At 39.2% G+C, this 22,184-nt stretch overlaps 1 protein-coding gene across 5 annotated transcripts; it reads left to right on the top strand.

Moving 5' to 3' along the window:
• Positions 1-2,237: 2,237 nt before the first annotated feature.
• On the top strand, positions 2,238-22,184 carry LOC131785322 (bromodomain-containing protein DDB_G0270170-like). Of its 5 annotated transcripts, XM_066172122.1 has the most exons (7): positions 6,601-6,727; positions 8,495-8,641; positions 15,980-19,273; positions 19,374-19,501; positions 19,907-20,027; positions 20,272-20,354; positions 20,964-22,184. In XM_066172122.1, exons 3-7 carry the CDS (start codon positions 16,004-16,006, stop codon positions 21,019-21,021), a joined length of 3,660 nt encoding a protein of 1,219 aa, XP_066028219.1. In that variant the 5' UTR covers positions 6,601-6,727; positions 8,495-8,641; positions 15,980-16,003; the 3' UTR covers positions 21,022-22,184. The 5 variants fall into 5 exon arrangements, with proteins under 5 accessions (XP_066028220.1, XP_066028219.1, XP_066028218.1 ...); XM_066172123.1 differs by lacking the exons at positions 6,601-6,727; positions 8,495-8,641 and adding an exon at positions 2,238-2,378; XM_066172121.1 differs by lacking the exon at positions 8,495-8,641.

Below are 22,184 nucleotides of genomic sequence, written 5' to 3'. Positions count from 1 at the left end.
GCTTCTGAAGTAAATTCTGAATTATTTTTTAAATTATGTTATGGTTTTTCTTTGATAGTATGACGACAGGGCGTTCTCTATGAAGGGCTACCATTTCATCATGTAGATTTTTTGCTCTATTGCAGCATCACTAAATGGCAAAACTGTAGCATGCCATTTAGTAGTCACTCCCGCTCCAACATCTTACTGTCACCAGGCTCTGTAACTGTACTTTGACGCTTCAAATTCTGCATCACACGTATTAAGTGCCACAAGGAAATTGATATTGTAAAGGGCCTTCACACTCAATTTTTAAACATCTTACGACCATTTTCACTGTTACTAGTGCTATATTCCTTAAAAGGTAGTTACTGTAAATCTTTTGAGTGACTCAGCGATTCCATCTTTAATGAGGATTGGGCTGGTAATCTGAACTTTCAATTTCTTTCCTGATGCAACTTTATGCAACATTTGAATGCTCTTCGCTTACTTTGATCAAGGTGTAACAAATTTCACGGGCAGTCATCACGAATATCTTCTCTGTTTTTCTTTGGTCCACACATGTGACGACGCAAAAAACATCTCTCTTTCAAGGTTTTACTAGTTATGGAATCTTTTCAACATGTGATTGTTTATATATATATATATATATATATATATATATATATATATATATATATCTCTGAAGGTTGAACTAATCCATAGGACATAACCTTTTCTTAATGATCAATGAAGGGCCTAATCAATATCTTATTAATTAGTTCAACCATATATATATGTGGTTTGTTTATGTTTTTTTCAGATTATATTGCCCATTGTGTAGGCATTGCTTTTTTCCTCAAGGCTTTATAGAAGTGAAGCCCATCGTTGTTTAAGGAGTGAATCACCCGAGCCACGCCCTTGAGATAGGATTCTGGTTCATCTTAACATTTCATGTCATACCAATGGGGAATCACGTCTGTTACCCATGAGTGGGAATTTCTTCCTCCTTTTCCTCAGGAAAGGTTGACATAGGGTATACATTTTCACACCTTCACCATAAAACAATCATTATTGTCTAACCTGGTGAACTCATAGTGTCCTTTAAAAGGCCTTTTATTATTTTTTATTTATTTATTTTATTTGATATTCATTTCCTCCATAATGTAAGTATGATTTAACAAGGAAGAAAACTTGTGATAAACAAGTAGGAAAATTGTAATACAATGATTTGGCAAAGAATAGTTAAGACTACAGATATAGCCCTGTTTTAAGTTATGTAGGTTCTGAGATTAAAGTAAAAAATAAAATTTTGTATGAATGAGTTGTGTTCTGCTTACTGTCTTTTGATTGGGGTCCCTCCCGCTTTAAATTTTCTTACTCATAACACCTCCTTTGGAAAGTTTACAGACAAATGGTTAAACTAGATTGTGATTTGCTTAGGTGATTCCATGATATTACAGCCCAGTGATTTTATGATTTCACAGTCCCGTAATTCTATGATATCACAGCCCGGTCGAACACAAGCCCAGACTAGGGAGGGAAATTTACAGATTATATATGTGTATACTGTATGCTGTGGGAAAGAGGGTTAGAGGCAAATACACCCTTTACTTTTGGTTCTGTTTGGCTGTAAATTTATAGCGACTTCTATGATGAAAATTCAACGAGCGTATAAAGATAGTTTAATTTATGGTGAGTTCTTTTTCGTGAAACATGATCAGTAAGTAGGAACAGACCCAACGATCGTCGTCTTCATGTACATCATACTGTCGCAATTTGTATTTCGAAGTGAAACCTTCTTAGCCTTTGGTCCCACCGTTTTCAAAGCAAGAAACAATTAATTTGGAAGTGAAAGCAGAGATACATGTCACAACCTATCAAAATGCAACGTCATGGGCGTCGAGACCAGTTGTTCTTTGACATTTGTACGATAAATAGCATGTATTATTCAGGAAATTTCTCCGGCGCAGCAAGCATGGGGTTCGGAAAAATAATCAGTCACAAATCATTGCAACTCTCGCTAAATCAAAAACGCACTTTACATATAGATACGTTGCAGGGTTTTAGTTTTAAACAATTGTCTGTTGATACATTGTCATAAATTGAATACAGACAGACTGAACACTGTCACGATTGCACATAGATTTGCATTACCAGCGAACTAGATGGGTCAAGCTTGGTGCACTGATGACCCCATCACCTCCCTTTATTTATTTATTTTTTTTTACCCTCCTCATGCTTCACCCAACCGGGGAATTCCCCTAATGTTCCTTTAATTATGTTGTCATCCGCTTTTAATTCGGAGAAACATTTCAGATCCCTTGATGAAACAACTGCGTAGAACGAAAGACCTTCACACCTTAACTGTTCTTTGGAGTAAAAATCTTCTTCACTGAAGGAAAAGATCAGTCGTGAAGGTACGCGCAAAGACGTTTTCTTTGATGGGCCAGTCTAGGCCCTTAAGTATTTAATTACGAGTGGATTCCTGAAAGGAAATCCAGTTGTCAGGGTCAATTCTTTCATTGCGGAGTTTGTTTCAAGGTGGCGCAGGTTTAGATGAGCTGGTGCGACACACAGTAATAATTGCTGAAATTTTAAATGTCATAATTATCGAAACCTGATAATTGTCGAAAATGTTTTTACTGATCGGTTCAAAGAAATATTGTTGCGAATGAATCCAGCTGAGATGACAGCAGACTGAACTGAAGTAGTATTGGTAAACGAACGATCATGAACTGTGTGTTGCAGCGTACGCAAGTTTTTAAAGCAGCCCTTTTGAACGATCGCTCGGCTAACACATTTCACAAAATTAAGTTCATGAAAACAAAGCTTGTCGTTCACTTATTATACACGTATTCACCGGGTGGCTGTTGAATTTCTTAGAAATAGAGCAAGGTCCAATTTTAGGCCTTACGATTCCTGTTCAAAACAAGTCAGGATACGCTGAAATCATCAGAACCAATTTTTATCGTTCATTTTCCATCACACATATAATATTTCCATCACGTATGTTTCTTGGAATGAACATTTGTTATCTTTCTTCATCTCCAGTTTCAGGTAAGCTTGGATCTATGGGCTCCACAATGTGGTCTATATTTCCCAGAATCACTTTGCATTTTTTCACGCCAAGCGTATCTCCAAGTGCTACTTCAATTTCAGCCTTTCAGCAACGCGGGAAAGAATAGCCAAGGGCAAAGAAAAATTAGGAGGTATATAAACAAAAATACCGATTTTTTTCTGTCAAAGTGAAGTTAGTTCGTCTGAACGTCACTTTGATTTCCTGAAAATCTTTGAAATACATATATGTGAAATTTCGTTCTCCGTACTGATGTCAGTATTTGAATTTGTATTTTCTATTTGAGAACAATTTTTCGGCCGTTCACAATTTTCTGTTTTGCTTCATCTTAAGCCAGCTGAAGCCTCACAGCTGTTATACCAAAATTATCTTTAATTATGCAAAATCGGTGAGCCTCAAAAATTCAGTTATGATATATTTCAGTATTTACACGTAAAAAGTGACAACCAAAGTTGTCTCATTCGCAGCAGTTGTTTTGTTTTGTGTGGCTGTGAAAAGGCGAACTGTGAGGAAAACGATATCGTATTCTCATCCGGCTAAGTCGTACTTCAACCTCATAAACAATATTTGCTCTGTTGATATAAATAGCAGGTTCTCACGGTAGTGATCCATGTTGGATTGCAGCGAGCTAGAGACGATTTCGACGAAGGAAGGCCTAACAAAGCCATAATGCTGTTTGTCAAGAATTTTTCCTCGGCAAAACACCAGGCCCCGGATGTTCGAAGGGTAGACAACGCTATCCACTGGATAAATCTTTATACGGTGGATAGCTCAGTACGTTTTGGTAACTCTTATCCACTGGATAGCGAGTTATCCGTTGGATAGCGTTTATTTTCCACCTTATTGAATAACTGGACCCAGAATGATACCGAAAGAAGCTTGCTGACATTGGGTCTCTCTATTATGCTTTCTTTGTATCGGTTTTCTCCTTCCGGCAATAAACTATTTCTTCGAATTCCTCAAGCAATGTTTTTTTAAAACCACTCGTTAATGGGTTGAGCTCATCTTAGCCGGTGGGCTCGCCTGGGTTCTACTTATGGGTCAGTCAATCTAATCCATCCCCAAGCGTGTGTTCAGATCTCAAACGGTTTCTGCACTCTGGGAATTAGTAAAGAAAACTTTCCCGTCAGAGACAGTACAAGAATTTAACTGTCGGATCTAGAACTCAAAGAAACTTGAAAAAATAAAACTGTCATGCCTAATAGACAACACATATATATATGTCGGTTCAAAGGTCAGTAAAATCAAGAGAACATCAGTTGATGTTCTTCTGCTAAAATTTATACGAAAATTCAGCTCCAATGACCCATTTAGGTTGCTTCTCTTTCTTTGTTCATTTGGAGTTGAAACGATACTTATAGGGTTTAGCTATTGGAGACTCTCGCCTGAAGTACTTTGCATGTGGTCTCAGAATACCGTTTCCTGTTATGGTGATTATGCAGTTTGAGGTCGTTCCTCTTTTTTCCTTTTTGTTAAAGAGTGTATCAAGGAAAGAGTTGAGCATCGACTTGAGGGCTAGTATTGAGGGCCAATATTCCTCCGCGCGGCTCGAGCCAGCGTTTCTAACATGGTGACACGGCACTGGGATCGAACTTGTTTATTTTGAATTAGTCAGCCTTAGCGAACAAAAATACACGGCTTATGAACATTTCCAAGAAACTGGTTCATATGGCACCAAAAAAAAAAAACAAACCAAGTATGAACAACAAAACCGCTTACACATGTCTTTCCGTGATTCCTTCTTCATCTGAATAATTAATCTGTGGAATGCATTACCTTTCGCTATAAGATCGGAGGTGAAGTTAGTTCCTTTTAAGAAAAAGTTAAAATCATTTTTTTTATAACAGACTAAGTTCAGCATTCAATCGTGATGACATTCGTTCTTATAGGTTAGTTTGTCCGAAGTGCCGCCGTGCCGATACTGCAACACGTTGTTCTTGTTAATTTCCCATATATATATATATACTTTTTTTTTTTTCATTATTATCTTTATTGATGTTCTAGGGAATGGGTTGTCAATTTTTTAGGGGAATGGTTAGGTGGTGGGTTTACCCAGCAGGGGACCTAGGGTTCTATTGTATGCCCAGCTGCCTCAGGGCGGATTTTTGTAAATGTATTGAACGATATGCGATATTATAATAAAGTTCGGATATAACGCGCGCTGTCATTGGTTGATAGCGCGTGCTCAATGAGAGTATAGAGCATAGAGCTGAGCTTAAGCTGTCACGCCATCTGCCAATTGTACTGTGTTCGAGCTTTTCCGGGACTTCTTTTTAGCTTTTTCCGATAATTGAAAGTGAAATTTCGGAACTGAAGCGAGCCGGCAAGTAGCAACAGAAGAATCAAACAAAGGTTTGTAAACATACCAGGCGCCGTAATTTACGTTATTAAAACGTGAGCAGATACGAAAATCCTCAAAGGAAAAACAAAATAAACATTCCGAGTTTTAAAGATTTTCACGCTCAGTTAGATTGCAAGCTTACGTAAGGTAATAAAAATCAAACACAGCTAACACTCGTATAGTATATAAAGTTCAGTGTTCAAAAACAAAACAGAACAAAACAGAAATGATGAAAAATATAACCAAACTGGCATAATTGTTAAAATTCATACTAATCATGACGGTGTCTGAGCGAATATGATCATGCTGAATTTCATCGCGGCTTGCTCATCATGGCGATCTCCTGTCATCACAGTAAAGCAAGCCTCAGAAACTACATCGGCCGCCCTTCGAGTGAAAAAATAAGAGCTTGCTCTGATATCCTTTCCGATACGTTGAGTGGCAATTCACATCAGTCACTACAGCCGAGTTTTGCGGCGCTATCATCCCGAGCGATCTTCATGTCCCGGTGAATTCGGCTGTCGTTCATTCAAAAAAATTCGCCTTGAACAGTTTGTTTTCTACCTTCTCATGTGAAAAAACTCGCGTGTTTTTATGAGCCATAATTCGGCTGAAGTTCACTGAACATTTCACTTCGAGATTCTGTCTTAGAGACTTAAAAACTTCAGGCAAAAGTGTTAAATTCGACTTGCCGAATTTTTTAGTTTGTAGACTATCGTGGAATGTGAACTTTGATGGTTTTTGAACTTGATGGTTTGACACTTTTGACAGCTTTAGTCTTGAACAGCCAATCAGATTATTTTAACCACTCTAACAAGGATTCTGATTGGCTTATTGTAGCGTGCTTTATGAGAGTACAGAGCATGCTGACGACATTGTTGTTCGCTTTGGAAATAAAGTTTGTTTTGAAAATTAAAAGTAATGCTTGGGTAAGTTAACGGATTCTTTATTATAAAACAAATAGAGAAGCCTTGACTGTGCTCTGTTCTGTTATAAAGGACTTAGGAAGCGGCTAGAGCACGAAAGAAGTGGGAAGAAACACGAGACGTAGTCGAGTGTTTCTCCCTACACTTCTTTCGTGCTCTAGCCGCTTCCTGCGTGCTTTATAACAGAACAGAGCACAGTCAAGGCTTCTCTATTTGTTAATTGTAGCATGACGTCAGGTTCCCGACTTTTACTTCGTTCCAAATTTGCATATACAAATTTGCGAGCCCCCAACTGTTAATCGTCAGTATTCGTTTTCTTCGATAAAGTTTCGAACTCGACTCTGTACATCCTTTTACTAGAACACTAGAGGACAAAATCATTTGGCATACACGACGCAAGTGGCATTTTTCAAGCTAGCTTAGGTGAGTTCGTCCGAACGTTGAACTTTTTTCTCATTGTTTACCTTTCGCTTCGATTATTTTTAGGAATGACAGGCCTTAACGTGTTCCGTTGAACTCTGAGCAAGACTGAAATAATTTTTCAGTCACATGATTGTTATAAGGAAAAGACCCACACTACGTTAGACTTATATTTTTTGTTGTACAGGTTTACCTTCGTGTTCCCGTTTCTCCCGTGATCGTTTTTTTTTGTCTGTTTACAATTCATGCGCCATCTTTGCATTTTGCGTTCGTAATAAGGACTGAGACATATGATGTGTTTAAAAACCTATGAACACGTCCTATATCTTATCCTTATTAGGCACAGAAACATAAATGTACAACTGTGGGTTTATCACATCAAGTTCAATCTTTCTATCATCGTTTTTTAGAAAAGCATCATAAAAACGCGTCGGAAGAAAATTTAAGAGACTGCTGCTCTGAAATAACATTTTCCTATTAATCACTGTTTGATCCCCAGTGTAGGAGAATCTTTCTTCAATTCCTTTCGAAATCAGTCTTCGTCTCGTAGGCTACGAATGTTCGCAGGGCGTGATATTTACTTGAAGCTAACATTATATTTTGAGAGACACACCTGGCAATATGGCCTTATGCCAAAAGTTATGCTCAAAATGTTTAGTTACGCTCAAGTTACTGACTAAAAACTTCACCCTCTCCTTCAACCTCTTTTCCCCTATTCCTACCACCAAAACAGGTAAAACTTGCAACGTGATGTAATTTTCGTTAGGTGTGGTTTTATTGAGCCGTCATAATATTCATGTTTGAATATTAAAAACAAAGGTGTATTGAGCCACCATAAGACTTGCTACTGCCGTGCCGAACTTAATTGCAATTGGATTCGACTTTAGCACGGAAGAAGCACGACTCTGATTCAGACATCGGGTTACATTCGCACAAAAATCAGGATTTACGGAAGCATAATAACAAGCCATTGTCGTATCTTCCCGCAAGAACGCAATCCCACCAAATACATTAATTTCAGTTTCAGAAAAGCACGATAGAAGCACGGCGTCTGAATTGAACTTTTTAATCAAGTTCTGCAAGTAATAAACTTCGACGTGCGTGCATGCTAAGTGCTACTTCAGTTTCAGTCTTTCAGCTTGCGGGAAAGGCTAGCTTAGAGCGAAGAAAAAGTAGGAGGTATTTAAACACAAATACCTTTTCGACAAAGTGAAGTTATTTCGCCTGAAAGTCACTTTGATTTCCTAAAAATTTTTGTAATACATAAATGTGAAATTTCGTTCTTCGCACTCATGTCCGTACATGTATTTTGAATTTGCATTTTCTATTTGAGGACAATTTTTCGGCAGTTTAGAATTTTCCGTTTCGCTTCATCTTAAGCCAGCTGAAGGAAGAAAATATAAAACGGAAAAAATAATATCAGACAAATGTTTTTTACTTCACACAATTTATATTATTCAAAACTAAAAAATATAACCTGGCAACTATTAAAAAAGGCTAAGTAAACATTTGATAAGGTGGAAAATAGTCAAAAAGGTTATCAGAACGATGTTGTCAGTCAGACACTCAGAAGATGGTATTTGTCCAGCCTCACAGCTGTTATACCAAAATTATTATCTTTAATAAAACAAAATAGGTGGGACCTAAAAATTTACATATGACTTATTCCACTATTCACATGTAAAAAGGTGACTTCAACCTCGTAAACAATATTTGCTATGTTTATATAAATAGCTGATTCTCACGGTAGTGGTCCATGTTGGATTGCAGCGAGCTAGAGACGATTTTGACAAAGAAAGGACTAACAAAACCATAGCGCTGTTTGGCAAAAAAAAAACGGCAAAACGTCAGGCCCTGGTTGTTCGAAGGGTAGATAACGCTAGCCACTGGATAAATCTTTACACGGTGGATAGCACGGTACGTTTTATTAACTCTTACCTGCTGGATAGTGATTTATCCGTTGAATAGCGTCAGAGACAGTACAAGAATTTAACTGTCGGGTCTAGAACTCAGACGGAAACTTGAAAAAATAAACTGTCATGCCTAATAGACAACACATTTATATATGTATGTCGGTTATCGAATCGGAAGTCAAAGGTCAGTAAAATCAAGGAGAACATTGATGTTCTTCTGCTAAAATTTATACGAAAATTCAGCTCCAATGACTCATTTAGGTTGCTTCTCTTTCTTTGTTCATTTAGAGTTGAAACTATACTTAAAGGGCTTAGGTATTGGAGACCTCCGGCCAAAGTACTTTGCATGTGGTCTCAGGAATACCACCGGTTTCCTGTTATGATGATTATGCAGTTTGAAATCGTTTCTCTTTTTTCCTTTTTTTTTAGAGCGTTTTTCAAAGAGCGTTTTTCAAAGAGCGTTGCTAACATGGTGATTTTGAATTTGTCGGCTTCAGCAACCAAAAATACACTGCTCACGACCATTTCCAAGGAACTGGTTCTTATGGCAAAAAAAAAAAGAAAAAAAACCACCCAAGTATGAACAAATTAGAACGCTCGGATTTACATTAGGACTACCTCGCCATATTGAATGAGATGCGATAGCGTAGCATGACGTCATGTCTTATGTCTCAAGTTGGGGTTTTCGCTCCACTAGCTGAACGTCACTTTGATTTCCTGAAAATTTATTTAATACATAAACGTGAAATTTCATTCTCTGCATATATGTCAGTATTTTGAGTTTGCATTTTCTATTTGAGGACACTTCGCTTTTCGGCAGTTTAGAATTTTTGTCGAAAACTGAACACCCAGTCTAATGTATTCTCCCTGTGTGGCATGATGACACGTATTTTTGGCAATTGGATTTTTTCTGTTATCGCTTGGATGCAAATGAAGTGTTATAAAATTTGCATGCCGCAAAGTCTGAGTCGGAAACGCTGTACGTCCTCTTACTCAACGATTAGAGGGCAAAAGTTTTAGACAGCGGTATTTATTCAAGGTAGCGTAGGTGAGTTTGTCCGGGGTTTGTCGAATTTTTTTCTCTTTATCTACCTTGCGCTTCGATTAATTTTAAGGCGGACAGGCCTCAACGTGTTTTTAATTTTTAATTCTGAGGGTAGGTGGTATAATTCTTAAGTCCCATGATTGTTATAAGGGAAAGACCCACTTGAAGCTTGACCTACACTTATATTTTGTGATGCATATGGATTCCTTCTGTCCAGGGGACAAAGAACGCGCCTTCACAACACAAGGGTTCTTGAACACAAGGTTTAATAATCGAGAGTTGCACACTCAGCATATTTTCTTACCAACACAACAGGATCGGAATTGGAGTCTCATCTTTGGCTAACAAGCTTCACCTCGCAAGTAAAAACCTACAAAACAAACACTTAATCACAGTTGGAACGGGATTTGGAAATACACGAGCTCCTAAGACTCACCATACGATGAGAAACTCCCGGCGACTAGCGCGTTACAAAGCACATGGTTTCTTTCTCGCTACACGACGACACTGAGACGCGCTCACTAAGCATGCTGGGAGTATAAATTACAAAAATGGAATGGAACGGAACGGACTTAAGAAAACAAAATTGTTCTCTTGTTGAGGATTGGCCTCAACACCTTCTGGTCCCTGTGTTTGATGATTTGATGTTTTTTTTTAAACATGAATGATCCCTTTGTCTGTTTATAATGCACGCACCTTCATTGCGTGTTGTGTGCCTCCTAAAAATAGGATTTCTGTGTTGAAAAGAAGCACAGGAACATACTTATGAGTGTATCACATACAACTTGTTTGCGAACAAGATTGATGCTTTGTAGTGCTTCGTTTTTAAAGAAACATCAGTAAAATGTGTCGGAGCGAAAATTGGAAAAACTGCTGCACTTATGTAACAATTTTCCCATTAATCACTTTTTTAATCCTCAGTCTAGGAGACGAAAAAATGTTTTTAATATCTCCTGAAATAAATCTTTGTGTCCTAAGCTACGAATCTTCGCAAATTTTATTTGATTCCAACGTCGCGCACATGTAAGATCATGAAGTAATAAGACAGAGAGTGTTATTTACTTGAAGCAACTCCATCGCCAACATCGCCATAGATTATGAACTTTGTATTTCTGTTTCAATTTTCCCCCCTTTTTTTGTCCCAATACATTCCTCTTAGGTTCAAGTATCCTAAATGAGCAAATAAACGATATATTGTGCAAAACCAAATTTTATACAAATTGTTTTTGACGCTTAATCGACGGCCACTTTGAAAACGCTCCGATCCAGGTCATGTGATGTGATACGTAACACATGTGTAAGGCAATGAAGACCTGAAAGTAACAACTTCGCCCCCGCTGTCCAGCTGCTGCCGAAATTTGCGAGCGGAAAAAAGTAAGATTTGTTCCATTATGTTATAGGTCACCATTTAGACACGAAATACGAAGCGAGAAATAAAATAATGAGGGTTGAATAATCGAAACGCGACGGATCGCATGTCCGTATTCAGAGCTACATGTGATTTGCACTCCATTCCAAACAGCTGTAGAAAAATATATATATATTCTTAACTTTTATCGAGTCCTATACTCAAAGAAATATTTTTCAGTCCAAGCCGAAAAGTATTTGACTTTAGATTTTGTCTGTTATATATCACTGTGACCTCAGGCCCATCGGTTCCGGAGTGAGCGTGACTAGGCGCAAAGTGCTGTCGTGTATTATGGGAGGTCGTCGGAGGTACAAGATTTATCCTTTTTTTTTAATTATTCAACGGAGACTAGTGAGCAGCATAAAAGAAGGCTTCTTGCTGTTGTAACTTTTTGTTTATTTCTTTCGACGCTTTACGTCTCTTGCTGAGAGTTCTCCAGGAATGATTAAAACTAACAGTAAGCAGCATATATATCACATTCGTGTGCACAAGTTTGATAAACTTCCAGTGGAAATGAATAATAGCAGAAACATGCTGTAAACGGATGTTACAAACGCCTTGTTGTGAGCGCCACACTCAAGCGCTGTTTCTCATTTGCGACCGGAAACATGAATTTGGCAATTTTTGTGTGTCACGCGTATTCCACATTAACTGTTGACAGACTATTAACTTACACAAACAAAAAAAGCGCCAGTGGAGGTAAAGTGAAGTAGATAGAGAGGGTGGCACGTGCAGCCGACCGGTTGAACGATAATTAGACTCGATTCGCGCGTTATTTGTACTCTACTTAGAGTTTCCTTGGTGCAGTTGGGTTATAATCTAGAATCTAGTCTTGGCACGTTGTGTATTTTAATAATGCGCCTGAGCACTTTCTGCTGTATTAAAATAAAAACCTTTGACCTGGGTGATGCAAACCTTATGATGCAATCATTTCTGTTTTCGATCACATGCAAAATTTTCAACTTTCGACATCAGCCCGCTAAAACAGGAACCTATCCTGAACTGGACAACAGCTCAATCCAGTTCAACCAGGTATGGCTAGAATTTTCCTAATGATTCTTCAGATGATTACGCCCAAGAGATGTGTGTTTACAAGTGACGCAATTGAACTGGAACTTGATCATCTTACAATCTTTAAGACAAATGATAAGAAAGTCACCAGATAAGTTTTAAATCAAGGGGAAGGTTGAACAAACGTAACGCTTTGAGATTTTTCAGTTACTGTTGAAAGTCTAAATTCCTGTGTAATGCAGAAGCCAATGCGGATCATTGTGTATGTAACATAATGTTAAATCGAAATGCACTCATGGGTAAGCGTTTGGAGGAAAAATAAGCTATGTGTTCTTAAAGTTGCATGCATGTGATTTCGGAGAAAGCAAGGAACAGCTTAAGATCCTAACGGATTACTTGTTTGCTTTTAACCGCCTTCCAAACTACTTCCGCATTTAGTAGTAGTCGAGATATACTGTATACAAGGCACACCTTGCTATGCATGTCTGTAATAAATGTTATGATCATGATCATAACCGCCCCCAACAGCCTCCAGATTCATATACGCATAGGCTCGTTGATAGCAGAGATGTATTGCTTCAGAAGCCTAACTCGCGCTGTACGTATATAATATATATGCTTTATTGGAAATGAATTAGATGTAGGTACGTTCCTCTTGACTACTTGTGGTCTACTTCCATTTTGAGCTATCAAACCATGACGAAATTAGAACGCATTTCGATTGACTAGTGAAACCAAAACTTTAAAAGTACTTACGTCGCTCAGTATAAAACCAACATGCTTTAGGTGCGTGATACGAAGATGACCAAGACGTGATTATGGTCAATTTTAAGTCTGATTGGCTGAGAATCACTCAGCAGAGTGCAATCCCAGATTACTTTCGACACTTGTCTTAGTATGCGAGCATCAATTGACGGATCATTATATTTTGTCATATTCGAGTGGTTGTCGATAAGTTTGTTTTACCGTAGGGTCACAAACTTTCGGTTTTGAGATCGCGATAATTGCCATAATTTATCTCTAACGAAAACTAAACTTCGACGTGGTCGATCACGGCTTCATTCCAGTTGCTGCAAAAAATGTTTCTTAATAGAGTACAAAGATTGCATGAAGCAAGTACAAATATTATACGATACTTGGACATTTGGTTACTTACTGTGTAAAAAAAAAAAAACTACTCAATCGGTCTGTTGAAACTACGCTTCTCTATCTGCTTCGCTTTTCCCGCCTTGCAAGAAATGACAAATAACTTATTATATGTTTTGCTGTGTGTAGCATTGCTGAATAGTTTTAGTCGTTGTGTGTATTTCGACTGACCATCAGGTACGTAAAAATACGACACAACTCGTAAAAATATTCAGCGATACGACACACCAAAAAGTCTGATGAGATATAAATCCTGCACTTCGTAACAATGAGTTATTCCATTAAACTTTTAGAAGCGTCAGTGAGTTAAGAGGAGAGAATCATCCTTCTCAAGAGTCCTTTATGTCGCCACCTGAAAAACGCAGGAAACCAACCGCAAAAAAGCCTTTTTTATCTCACCTTTAATGAAGTGGAATTCAGGGGCCACATTTCAAGAATTATGATGTTTTCTCGTGATTACCCGAAATCAAAGCGAGATTGGCTTACCGAGCAGGCAGCATTTCTTTTTTGCGTTTTTCAGAGAAGTGGAGGCAAGCACGAGGCAAACGCGAGGCAGAGGCGGGGCCAACGCTAGAGAGGAGCTCCTCTCCTCGCGTGCATCTATCCTCCCCCTCCCCTCCCTTTCCCCTTAGCGTTTGCCTCGCGCATGGCTCCGCCGCCTCAACAACGAAATCGAAATTTTTCAAATTACAGAAAATCAATGATCAATGACCTCAAACCTAGAGGGGGATCCTTCCGGTGCATTTCGCATTCAAATTGATCGCGTTAACTTGATACTGTTTGACGAATATTAGACAGCCCAACGCCACAAAAATACTGGAAGCTGAGGTAACTATCAATCGTTTCAAGCTACTCAGTCAAGAATTAGGTGAACATAAGATGGAAATTTTATTTAGCTTAATTTAATTCTCTTTGACTGGCGTTAGTTTGTGAGATAACAGTGTCTTCTGTGTTATAATGGTTCAATGAACAGTGAATTTTCATATAAGCCAGCATTACTGTTTTCTGTACGATCACTGTTTGTACCTTTTATGTATAACCAGAGTAGTAAAACAATACTGTGGGAACCAAAAAGATATTTGAACGACTCTTAGTCTGTTCCAAATTTATCATTTCTTTGGAAAAGAAAACAGGTATGAAGTGAAATCATCTTCAACATGTCTCGTCCAAGTTTCCAGGGTATCCAGCTAGAAGATTGCTTTTGAAAGGTGATAGACAAAACACTGACTCAGTCCACAGTCCACCCCGATGGAATATTCAAATGTACCACCCTTAAATGAACTCACCTAACAAAATCCTTTTTCGAATGAATTCTATTGAAAGCACCACCTCCCATAAAGTTACTTTGCAGGCGCCTTCTTTGTTTTCTTCAGTCGATGCAATAAATAAGTGGACGGGCTTAGTTTGTATGCTATCCTTGCTTCTGGCACACATCAAAGTTCTTGTTTTGGCTAACGCAGTTAGAAAATGACTCAGTTGATTGGAAGCATTATGGTCAGTTCATTTAGAAAGTCTCTTGAAGATGTTTGGTTTAGTTTTCTAACAACAAATGTTTAATCTCACAAGGTCAGCCAGCTGGCATGCCCACCCATATCTCTCAGTAGTGAATATATCGGCATGTTCTTATAGAACTTACTTAGGAGAGGGGAGTGGAGAGAGACTAGAGTAGACTGGGAGAATGTAAACAGCGTGGAAAAGTGTAGAGACAAAATTCCGTAGTTGAAGCAAGTGTTTAATAGCACAAGCCGGTAAGAATCAAAGGGTCTAAGAAATCAACCAGAGTTACACAGAATGAAATAAGCTTGGATGTTGGTAGAATTGTGTACTGGAGAACCGGGTAATTAAAGAAAAAAGTCAATAAGACAGTTCGGGAGTCTTTGTGCCTTTCGCCGAGCGTGGTGTGCTCGATAGCTAATTTCCCGACATTTTATAGGGTAAAATACTTGGTGGGCAGTTTAGTCGTAACATTATTTTGCATGAAACTCTGTGTTCCGTAGAGCCACTAATCTCCTTCGTAACCGTTCTGTGACTCGTCACGCAACGCTTTTACTAGCCGTTTGCGGAAAGGAGCGTTGCGTTACGAGTCCCAGAACAGCTGCGAAGGAGATTGTAGGCTCATTGCACGCGTGTCATATACCAGCAAACTCCAAGATGATAGCGCTTTTCAAGAAAAAAGAACGCCTTGAATCTGCTCTTCGGCTTGCCACACACGCTGATTGAGCTATTTTTAAGTCGATATTTGGTGTCAGTTTTTTGCCTTGGAATATGATACTATTGCTACTTTATGATGCTATTGCTACTGGCTGCTTAATTTGTTTCGGAATTTTCTGAAATGGCGACCAAAGTTATTTGCATTTTTTAGATGCCGTATGAGGCAGAGTGACTTTGGCCGAGATGATCTCCTATTACTTTTGTATTTAGCAACACATTTCACGATGCCGAGGAAAACTTAGTAGCATCATCGCAAAAGCGTACGCACACACACAAAAACAAATCTCCTTCTTCTTCGAAACCTAATCATTTTATCTAATCATATTCATAATATCATATGGATAAAGTCACCAAAGACGAAATGCTAGCCTGCTGCAGGAAATCGGTGAGAACGCAAGTAACGCGCGCGAGAGAGAGCTGACAAAAGCATTTACGTACAGCATTATTCAGCTTTATTATCAAACATTTGTTAACACTTAAATGTGGATGAAGTTTGGTTTTAAGATTCACCTTATTTTCAGGAGTAATACATTTGACACGGAAAGATGGACGGAACACACGCCAAGATCCCGAAAAACGCTAGTTCAGGACCCCATCTTGAGGATGAGTTGGAACGTGATGATAATCAGTCTGCCAGACGCAGCACATTTGAACAATTTGAAGAAACGATGGATCACTTACAGCAATGTGAATTGAAAGCGGCCACAGAGTCTTTGCAAGCTGCGCATGAGCACCTCGTGAATCTAACCCCAGATAACTTCGGAAACCCAACTGATTACGAGAAGGGGCAGGTGGATCGAGGTAGAAAGATGTGTTTGAGTAATTGTTCCATTCCTTCTTTCTTTGGAGTTGTTTTGTTAAACCTCGAGCTGACTTCAGATAAGGATGTTCATTTTTTTGCCAGCTTTACTATTGTCTTTGGTGCTGTTGCACTCAAGCTGCATAAATACAAAATAGCTATAGACTTATTTCAGCGATGGTATTCTCTTTTCACATTTAATACCACGGCATATCCTGAAAACAAAATGCAACTCATCGATGTTTTAAGAGCAGTAGCCAAGGCCAATGTAGGTTGTGTTTATCTGATTATGCGAGTTATGGACAAGGCTAAGGATTATTTAGAACACGCGCTGGAGATTTTTGGAGCAATTGAAAACAAATACAAAACTGACTCTCCAGAAATATACATTGTTGCTATACAAACCAACTTAAGCTTAGCTTACCAGTGTCAGAAGAACTACCCTGCTGCAGTAAAGTTGCAGGAGCGTCTTATTCTAAAGTCCACAGATCTTATTCTTCCCCCACATTTGGTAGCCGCCATACATTACAATAGAGCAGAGTTGTTCATAGAACTCAAAGAACCTGTCAAAGCACTGATGGAGCTGAGGATATTGGATTTACTATCTGAGAGGATGAACAATGAAGAAGCAATATTCTCGAAATTTATATCGTCTAAAATTTGTTTGGCGTATCAAAAGATTGGAGATGTGGCTAGTGCAGAGAAAATAGCGGAGCGCTTGACTTTCCCTTCTCTTTCGCCTAAATCGCTATCACCACCACTCTCGCCTTCTTCACAATCGTTTTCGACAGCATCGGGGTCAGGGCTAGGGTCATTATCATCTTCATCATCGTCATCGTCATCTTCATCGTCATCATCTTCGGCAGCTTCATCATCGTCATCGTCATCTTCATCGTCATCGTCATCGTCATCGTCATCGTCATCGTCATCGTCATCGTCATCGTCATCGTCATCGTCATCGTCATCGTCATCGTCATCGTCATCGTCATCGTCATCTTCGTCATCAACATCGTCATCTTCATCGTCTGCTTCGTCACTAATGTCTTCATTTTCGTTTTTCTTTCCCGATTTTGAAGTTGCCCTCGGATGTAGTGGACAATTCCACTGGGACTTCTTGTTCGCAACGATATTGAATTTAGTTGATTATCACTTGAACGAAAAAAACTCAGACTTTGCATCTTTCCTTGACGTTTTTGTACCAAGTTGCAAAGAAACGCTAGGGAAAAACCACCCAACGCATGCATCGTTTCTCTATAGGCAAGGTGTTAGATTCTTTCTGATGAAGAAAAACTTGTCATCAAATAATTTCTTTGAAGAAGCATTGAGTATTTTGACAAGTTTTGACTACGGTTCAGATCACCCGGATTTAGTGCAATGTCACATCGCTCTTGCAAGACTTTTACTGTGCGAGGACTTTCAAGAGGTTCCTCAGTTGAAGTCGCGCCCTGAACGAAGCTGGCGAGAATTTCCTTGCAACGCGGCAGGTGGAGTTGTGAGCCCTGATATTCCATCATTTGGAGAAGACAACAACAAGTGGGACAGCAACGAAGAATTCAACGAACCAGGTAAAATTTCTAGTCAAGAAAACAGTGAAGGTGAGCATCACTACCGCCTTAAAAATCCGTCCCAAAAGGATAAAAATGGAAGAATCAGCATCTCACAGGAGGTAATGGAAACACCAAATGAAGTCAGCGATGGACGGAATGGCGTTCTTAAAGCTTCTTTTCAGGGAGGAGATGTGTTTGCAGACAGCGGTGAAAACCGCGATGTACTTCCTACAAATGGGGCTTACGGCCTTGACAAGGATTGGAATACCCAAGCTGTTGCCCTTCCAAAAACACTAGGAGATTTCCATGAGACTAATTCGAAAAAAAAAAGATCTCTTGGTTTGAAAGGTGGACGCCGAAGCGATCTTCCGTCAGGCCACAGTTCACAAAGGGATCAAAGTGAGGATGACTTTGGAACAAATCACATCGGAATATATCCCAGTTTTCTCGCACGTCATTCTTGTGAGTGCCGTGCATCTGATGAGCACTGGGATTCTTGTGGCCCATGTGAAGATTTTGAATTGCCTGTAGGTACACACTCCGAGTACAACAGATCTGGGTGTATGCCTGAAGTGTACTGCCCTACTCCCCCAAGTTCATCGACACTTCCTGAATGTCGTGATTCTACAAAATTTTATGCAGGAGATTATTCTGCCTACGCCAGCACCATGGGATCTCTTCCACAAATATACTCAAGTCGTGATGGTTATCAGCCGCAAAAGTCATCCCTCAACTTAGTGATGCCCAAAACTGTTTCAGCGAAGACCTTAGGACTGCCTCAATCTTCAAGCCTCCTCGAGGATGGATCTAAAGCAAATCTCCCGTTGACAGTCAGAGAGTTTCCCATTGGTAATGGACGCGCATGTATCTTCCCATTTGGACATGTACTCGCCGAAAGGCCGATATCGCCATCGCAGTTGGAAAGAGGAGATGACGCTCCGGGATTTCTTCTGGACGGGGAAAGTGCAGGAGCTGGTCAGGGTCTGTTAAACAGTAATTCAAACACATCTGCTGACGAGTCGTTGGCCGTACTCGAGCAACGTGTGGCTGAAGCTTGCTGTCTTGTCGAGAGAACTTTGAAAGAAAGACAAGAAAGAGAGAAATCAATGAAAGAAACTGAGCGAAAAAGAAAAGAAAAGCGGGAAAGGAAAGAAAAACAAGCACGAGAAAGAAGAGAAAGGGAAGCGAGGGAAGCGAGGGAAGCGAGAGAAACGGAACTCATGAATGAAAGAGTAGAAGAGAACTCCACAAGCAGTGGACAAGAAACACCTTCGCAAGACTCGGCTCCTGCTGGGGTTCGACAATGGCTGTGTGAACATTATCAACGGCTCTGCCGTGTCAAGTTTTCATGCTGCGGAAAGTTCTTTCCTTGTCATCGTTGTCATAACAACTCTGGGTGCCCAAATGACAATTCCAAAGCAAGAGAGGCGTGTTCTGTTGAGTGCTCTGTTTGTAGCCATCAACAAGAGGTAAACAGGAATGACATTGACTTGAAATTTTATATAAGAGGAAAGAGGGTTCTTACACTTAGGTTATCACCGATTTAACTTCGAATGTTTGATTTTTAAGATCAACCAGGACGCCCACACCTGTGCCAGATGCAAAACAAGGTTCTCAGCATATTTCTGCTCGGTGTGTAAACACTTCACAGGGGAAGATAAAGCTCCTTATCACTGCGAAAAGTGTGGTATCTGCCGGTAGGTGAAACAATATTCATGACCAATTTTTTTTCGTTTGTTTGGATATTATGCTTGTTGTCCAAAAGAATAAGGGTCAGGGAGTTATTGGCCTGCTACAGTACCAAGTCAAGGAGTTATTGACCTGTGTTACAGTATGAATGAAGAATCCGGGCGCTGCCTTTAGAGCGAGAGCAAAATGTTACAGAGAAGCTTCATCGATGAGTGGTTAACACACCTCATGGAATCCCACAAAACATTAGTTTTGGTTTCCTCATACGTATCAAGTTTCCTCCTCAGTAATTATTGCAGCTTATCAAGTAGAAATACAGCGCTTTTAAGTATTAATTAGAAATTTGTTTCCCCAACGAATCATATTGTGCTCGAGTAAATACCTGCGAAATGATGCTCCTATTTCCCGTTCAGTATTTACAAGGACCGCTCCTTCCACTGTGATGTGTGTAACGTCTGTCTGGACAAACGGCTGGAAGGAAAACATTCTTGCCGAGCAAATTCAGGACACGATGAGTGCTGTATCTGTTTAGAGGTAGTTACGTAATTTACTTACTAAGGCTGAATAAGAGTAAGGAATGGGAGAAATATCTTCCAAAAGGTTTGCCCTTTAACCGAAGCAATTAAACTTGCAATCAATTGGTTTTATTCACCTGTTACGCACAGTAACGTCAGGTGCTTGCATTTCTTGAGTGGAAATCCGGCGAAAGAAAAGCAGGGCAATAAGATCACAATCCAAACATTTTTTTTTAATCTTGTTGATCGGTTCTTTATTTCAGGACGCTTTCAGCGGTTGTCAGATCCTGCCATGCTCACACAAGGTTCACCGAGAGTGCGCTATTGCTATGATACAGAACGGCGTGTAAGTATGCATGAAATATGGACATCTATTTTTGGGAATAAACTTAAATATGGAAGAACACTCCACTGCTCCGCTGAAAATTTGTTGGTATTCAATTCTGGATTGGGTGTGTGTGTGTGTGGACCTGCTCGAGCTATGAGTCTACAATGAGTAGTTTTCAGTTGCATGTAAAATGAAAAAAAATCTGTCTCCTCTTAAGGAGCCTTGGTCGCCAGTAGGTAAGAGTGATTTATTGACAAACAGCGATTGGTTTTTGCGATTAAAATAACTTGGGAAATGATAGGAAACTACATCAAGAATCAACAGTACGGAATTCCGGAGAAACAGACCTCCGCTGCCGCCTCCAGCTGGGAATAAGTCTGGTGAAATCGACATATCCCGGGTAACGCCCTGATTGTCCCCTTAGCTTTTCTGAGGTCCAGAGATAATTTCAGTTTTGGTTTCGAGACGCTCTTTGCATTTTGTCATGAAATTCTTTTGAATCCAAAGCGATATTATGTCATTCATAAACTTTGAAAGACTTTTAATGTTAGGTAGGCCAGATTTTACTGTGACATTCCCACACTAGTTTTCTCAAGTTCACTTGATATATTTCCTTTTAACTTGCAGTCGCAGCTGCCCAATTTGTCGCCATCCTTTGTACAGTCAGACAGGCATGAATGAATAATAACCTCGACTCCAGTGCTAAGAATTCCAAGAAAAGGCAAATTGTTCCTAATTGAGATGTTTTAGATAGCGTCCTGATTAACTTATTCATTCTTTATTGTAGGCGTGAATTTAACTCTTTATCCTTGACTGGCTCCTAATTTGTCCTCACGGTATCACCCTAGAATGAAATGGTGAATGTGACGAAAATAAAGGCACTGATCACCAATTTAGCAAGCTCCTGATTATCAAACAAACTCTCATTGTCAGTACCAGAGGAAATACAAAGAGAACAGTGAAGATTGTTCGGGTGTAGAGGGTTAAAGATCGTAAAAGTTATTTCAATCTCAGTTGTGCAAGGACGCAAACCTTAGGGGGAAGGGGAAATGAGGGTGGCAGGATCCCCTTAGGTCGAAGTGATTTCTATACAGTGACTTAAATATCCAAATTTATACAAAAGTATACAAAGCATTGGTTTGTCTGGCGAGGAGATGGAAAGCCAAGTGCATCATAAAAGTGAAGCCATTGTAAAATAAAATTCTATTTCTTATCATTGTAGGGAAAAAATCAGAGTAAATTGTCCACAGGCTTAAGCAGCAAATTAGATTTGGTAGCGGGTTGTTTTTTTCGTAATCTAAAATGAAAAAACGCTTCAGGGGATTTTGTAACCTTTCGGCCAAACAAAACATTTCACTAGGTGTTGTTATTAAATTCCTGGAAGTGTTTCATGGTTATTAGAGTGCTATGTGAAATAAAGCCCCTCTACAACCTTTTTTCATATATAGTTACACCAGAACAGGAAGGAAGTTTAAGGATTTCAAATTTCATCTTCTTTTCCTTCGTGAGACGTGCGATAGAAATGAAGGAAAGAAAAATCGAGCTTGCTCTTGAAATTTCGGGAGTCATCTATTAAGTTAGTAACGAGTGATATTAATGCATTTTCAGTAACTAAATTTACTTATTAAGCTTATTTTATAATAAAGTGGTAACCTCCATAAATAAAAGGTATTTAGTTTTCTTAGGTTTTACAATTTTTGTAGTTATGTAAGTAGTTTCTTATTTCCTACTGAGGTAACCTCTGGATTTTAAACTTCAGGTAGCTATGCAAGTCATAGTTACGCAATCATTATATTTTCTCAGCAAAGAAAGTAGACAATGTGTGGATCGAAGTCGTATTAAACATGA

Source organism: Pocillopora verrucosa, chromosome 9 (assembly GCF_036669915.1).
Source record: "Pocillopora verrucosa isolate sample1 chromosome 9, ASM3666991v2, whole genome shotgun sequence".
NCBI classification, from domain to species: domain Eukaryota; kingdom Metazoa; phylum Cnidaria; class Anthozoa; order Scleractinia; family Pocilloporidae; genus Pocillopora; species Pocillopora verrucosa.
The sequence above is the reverse complement of the archived record's forward strand: the minus strand, read 5'-3'. Positions and strand labels throughout refer to the sequence as shown.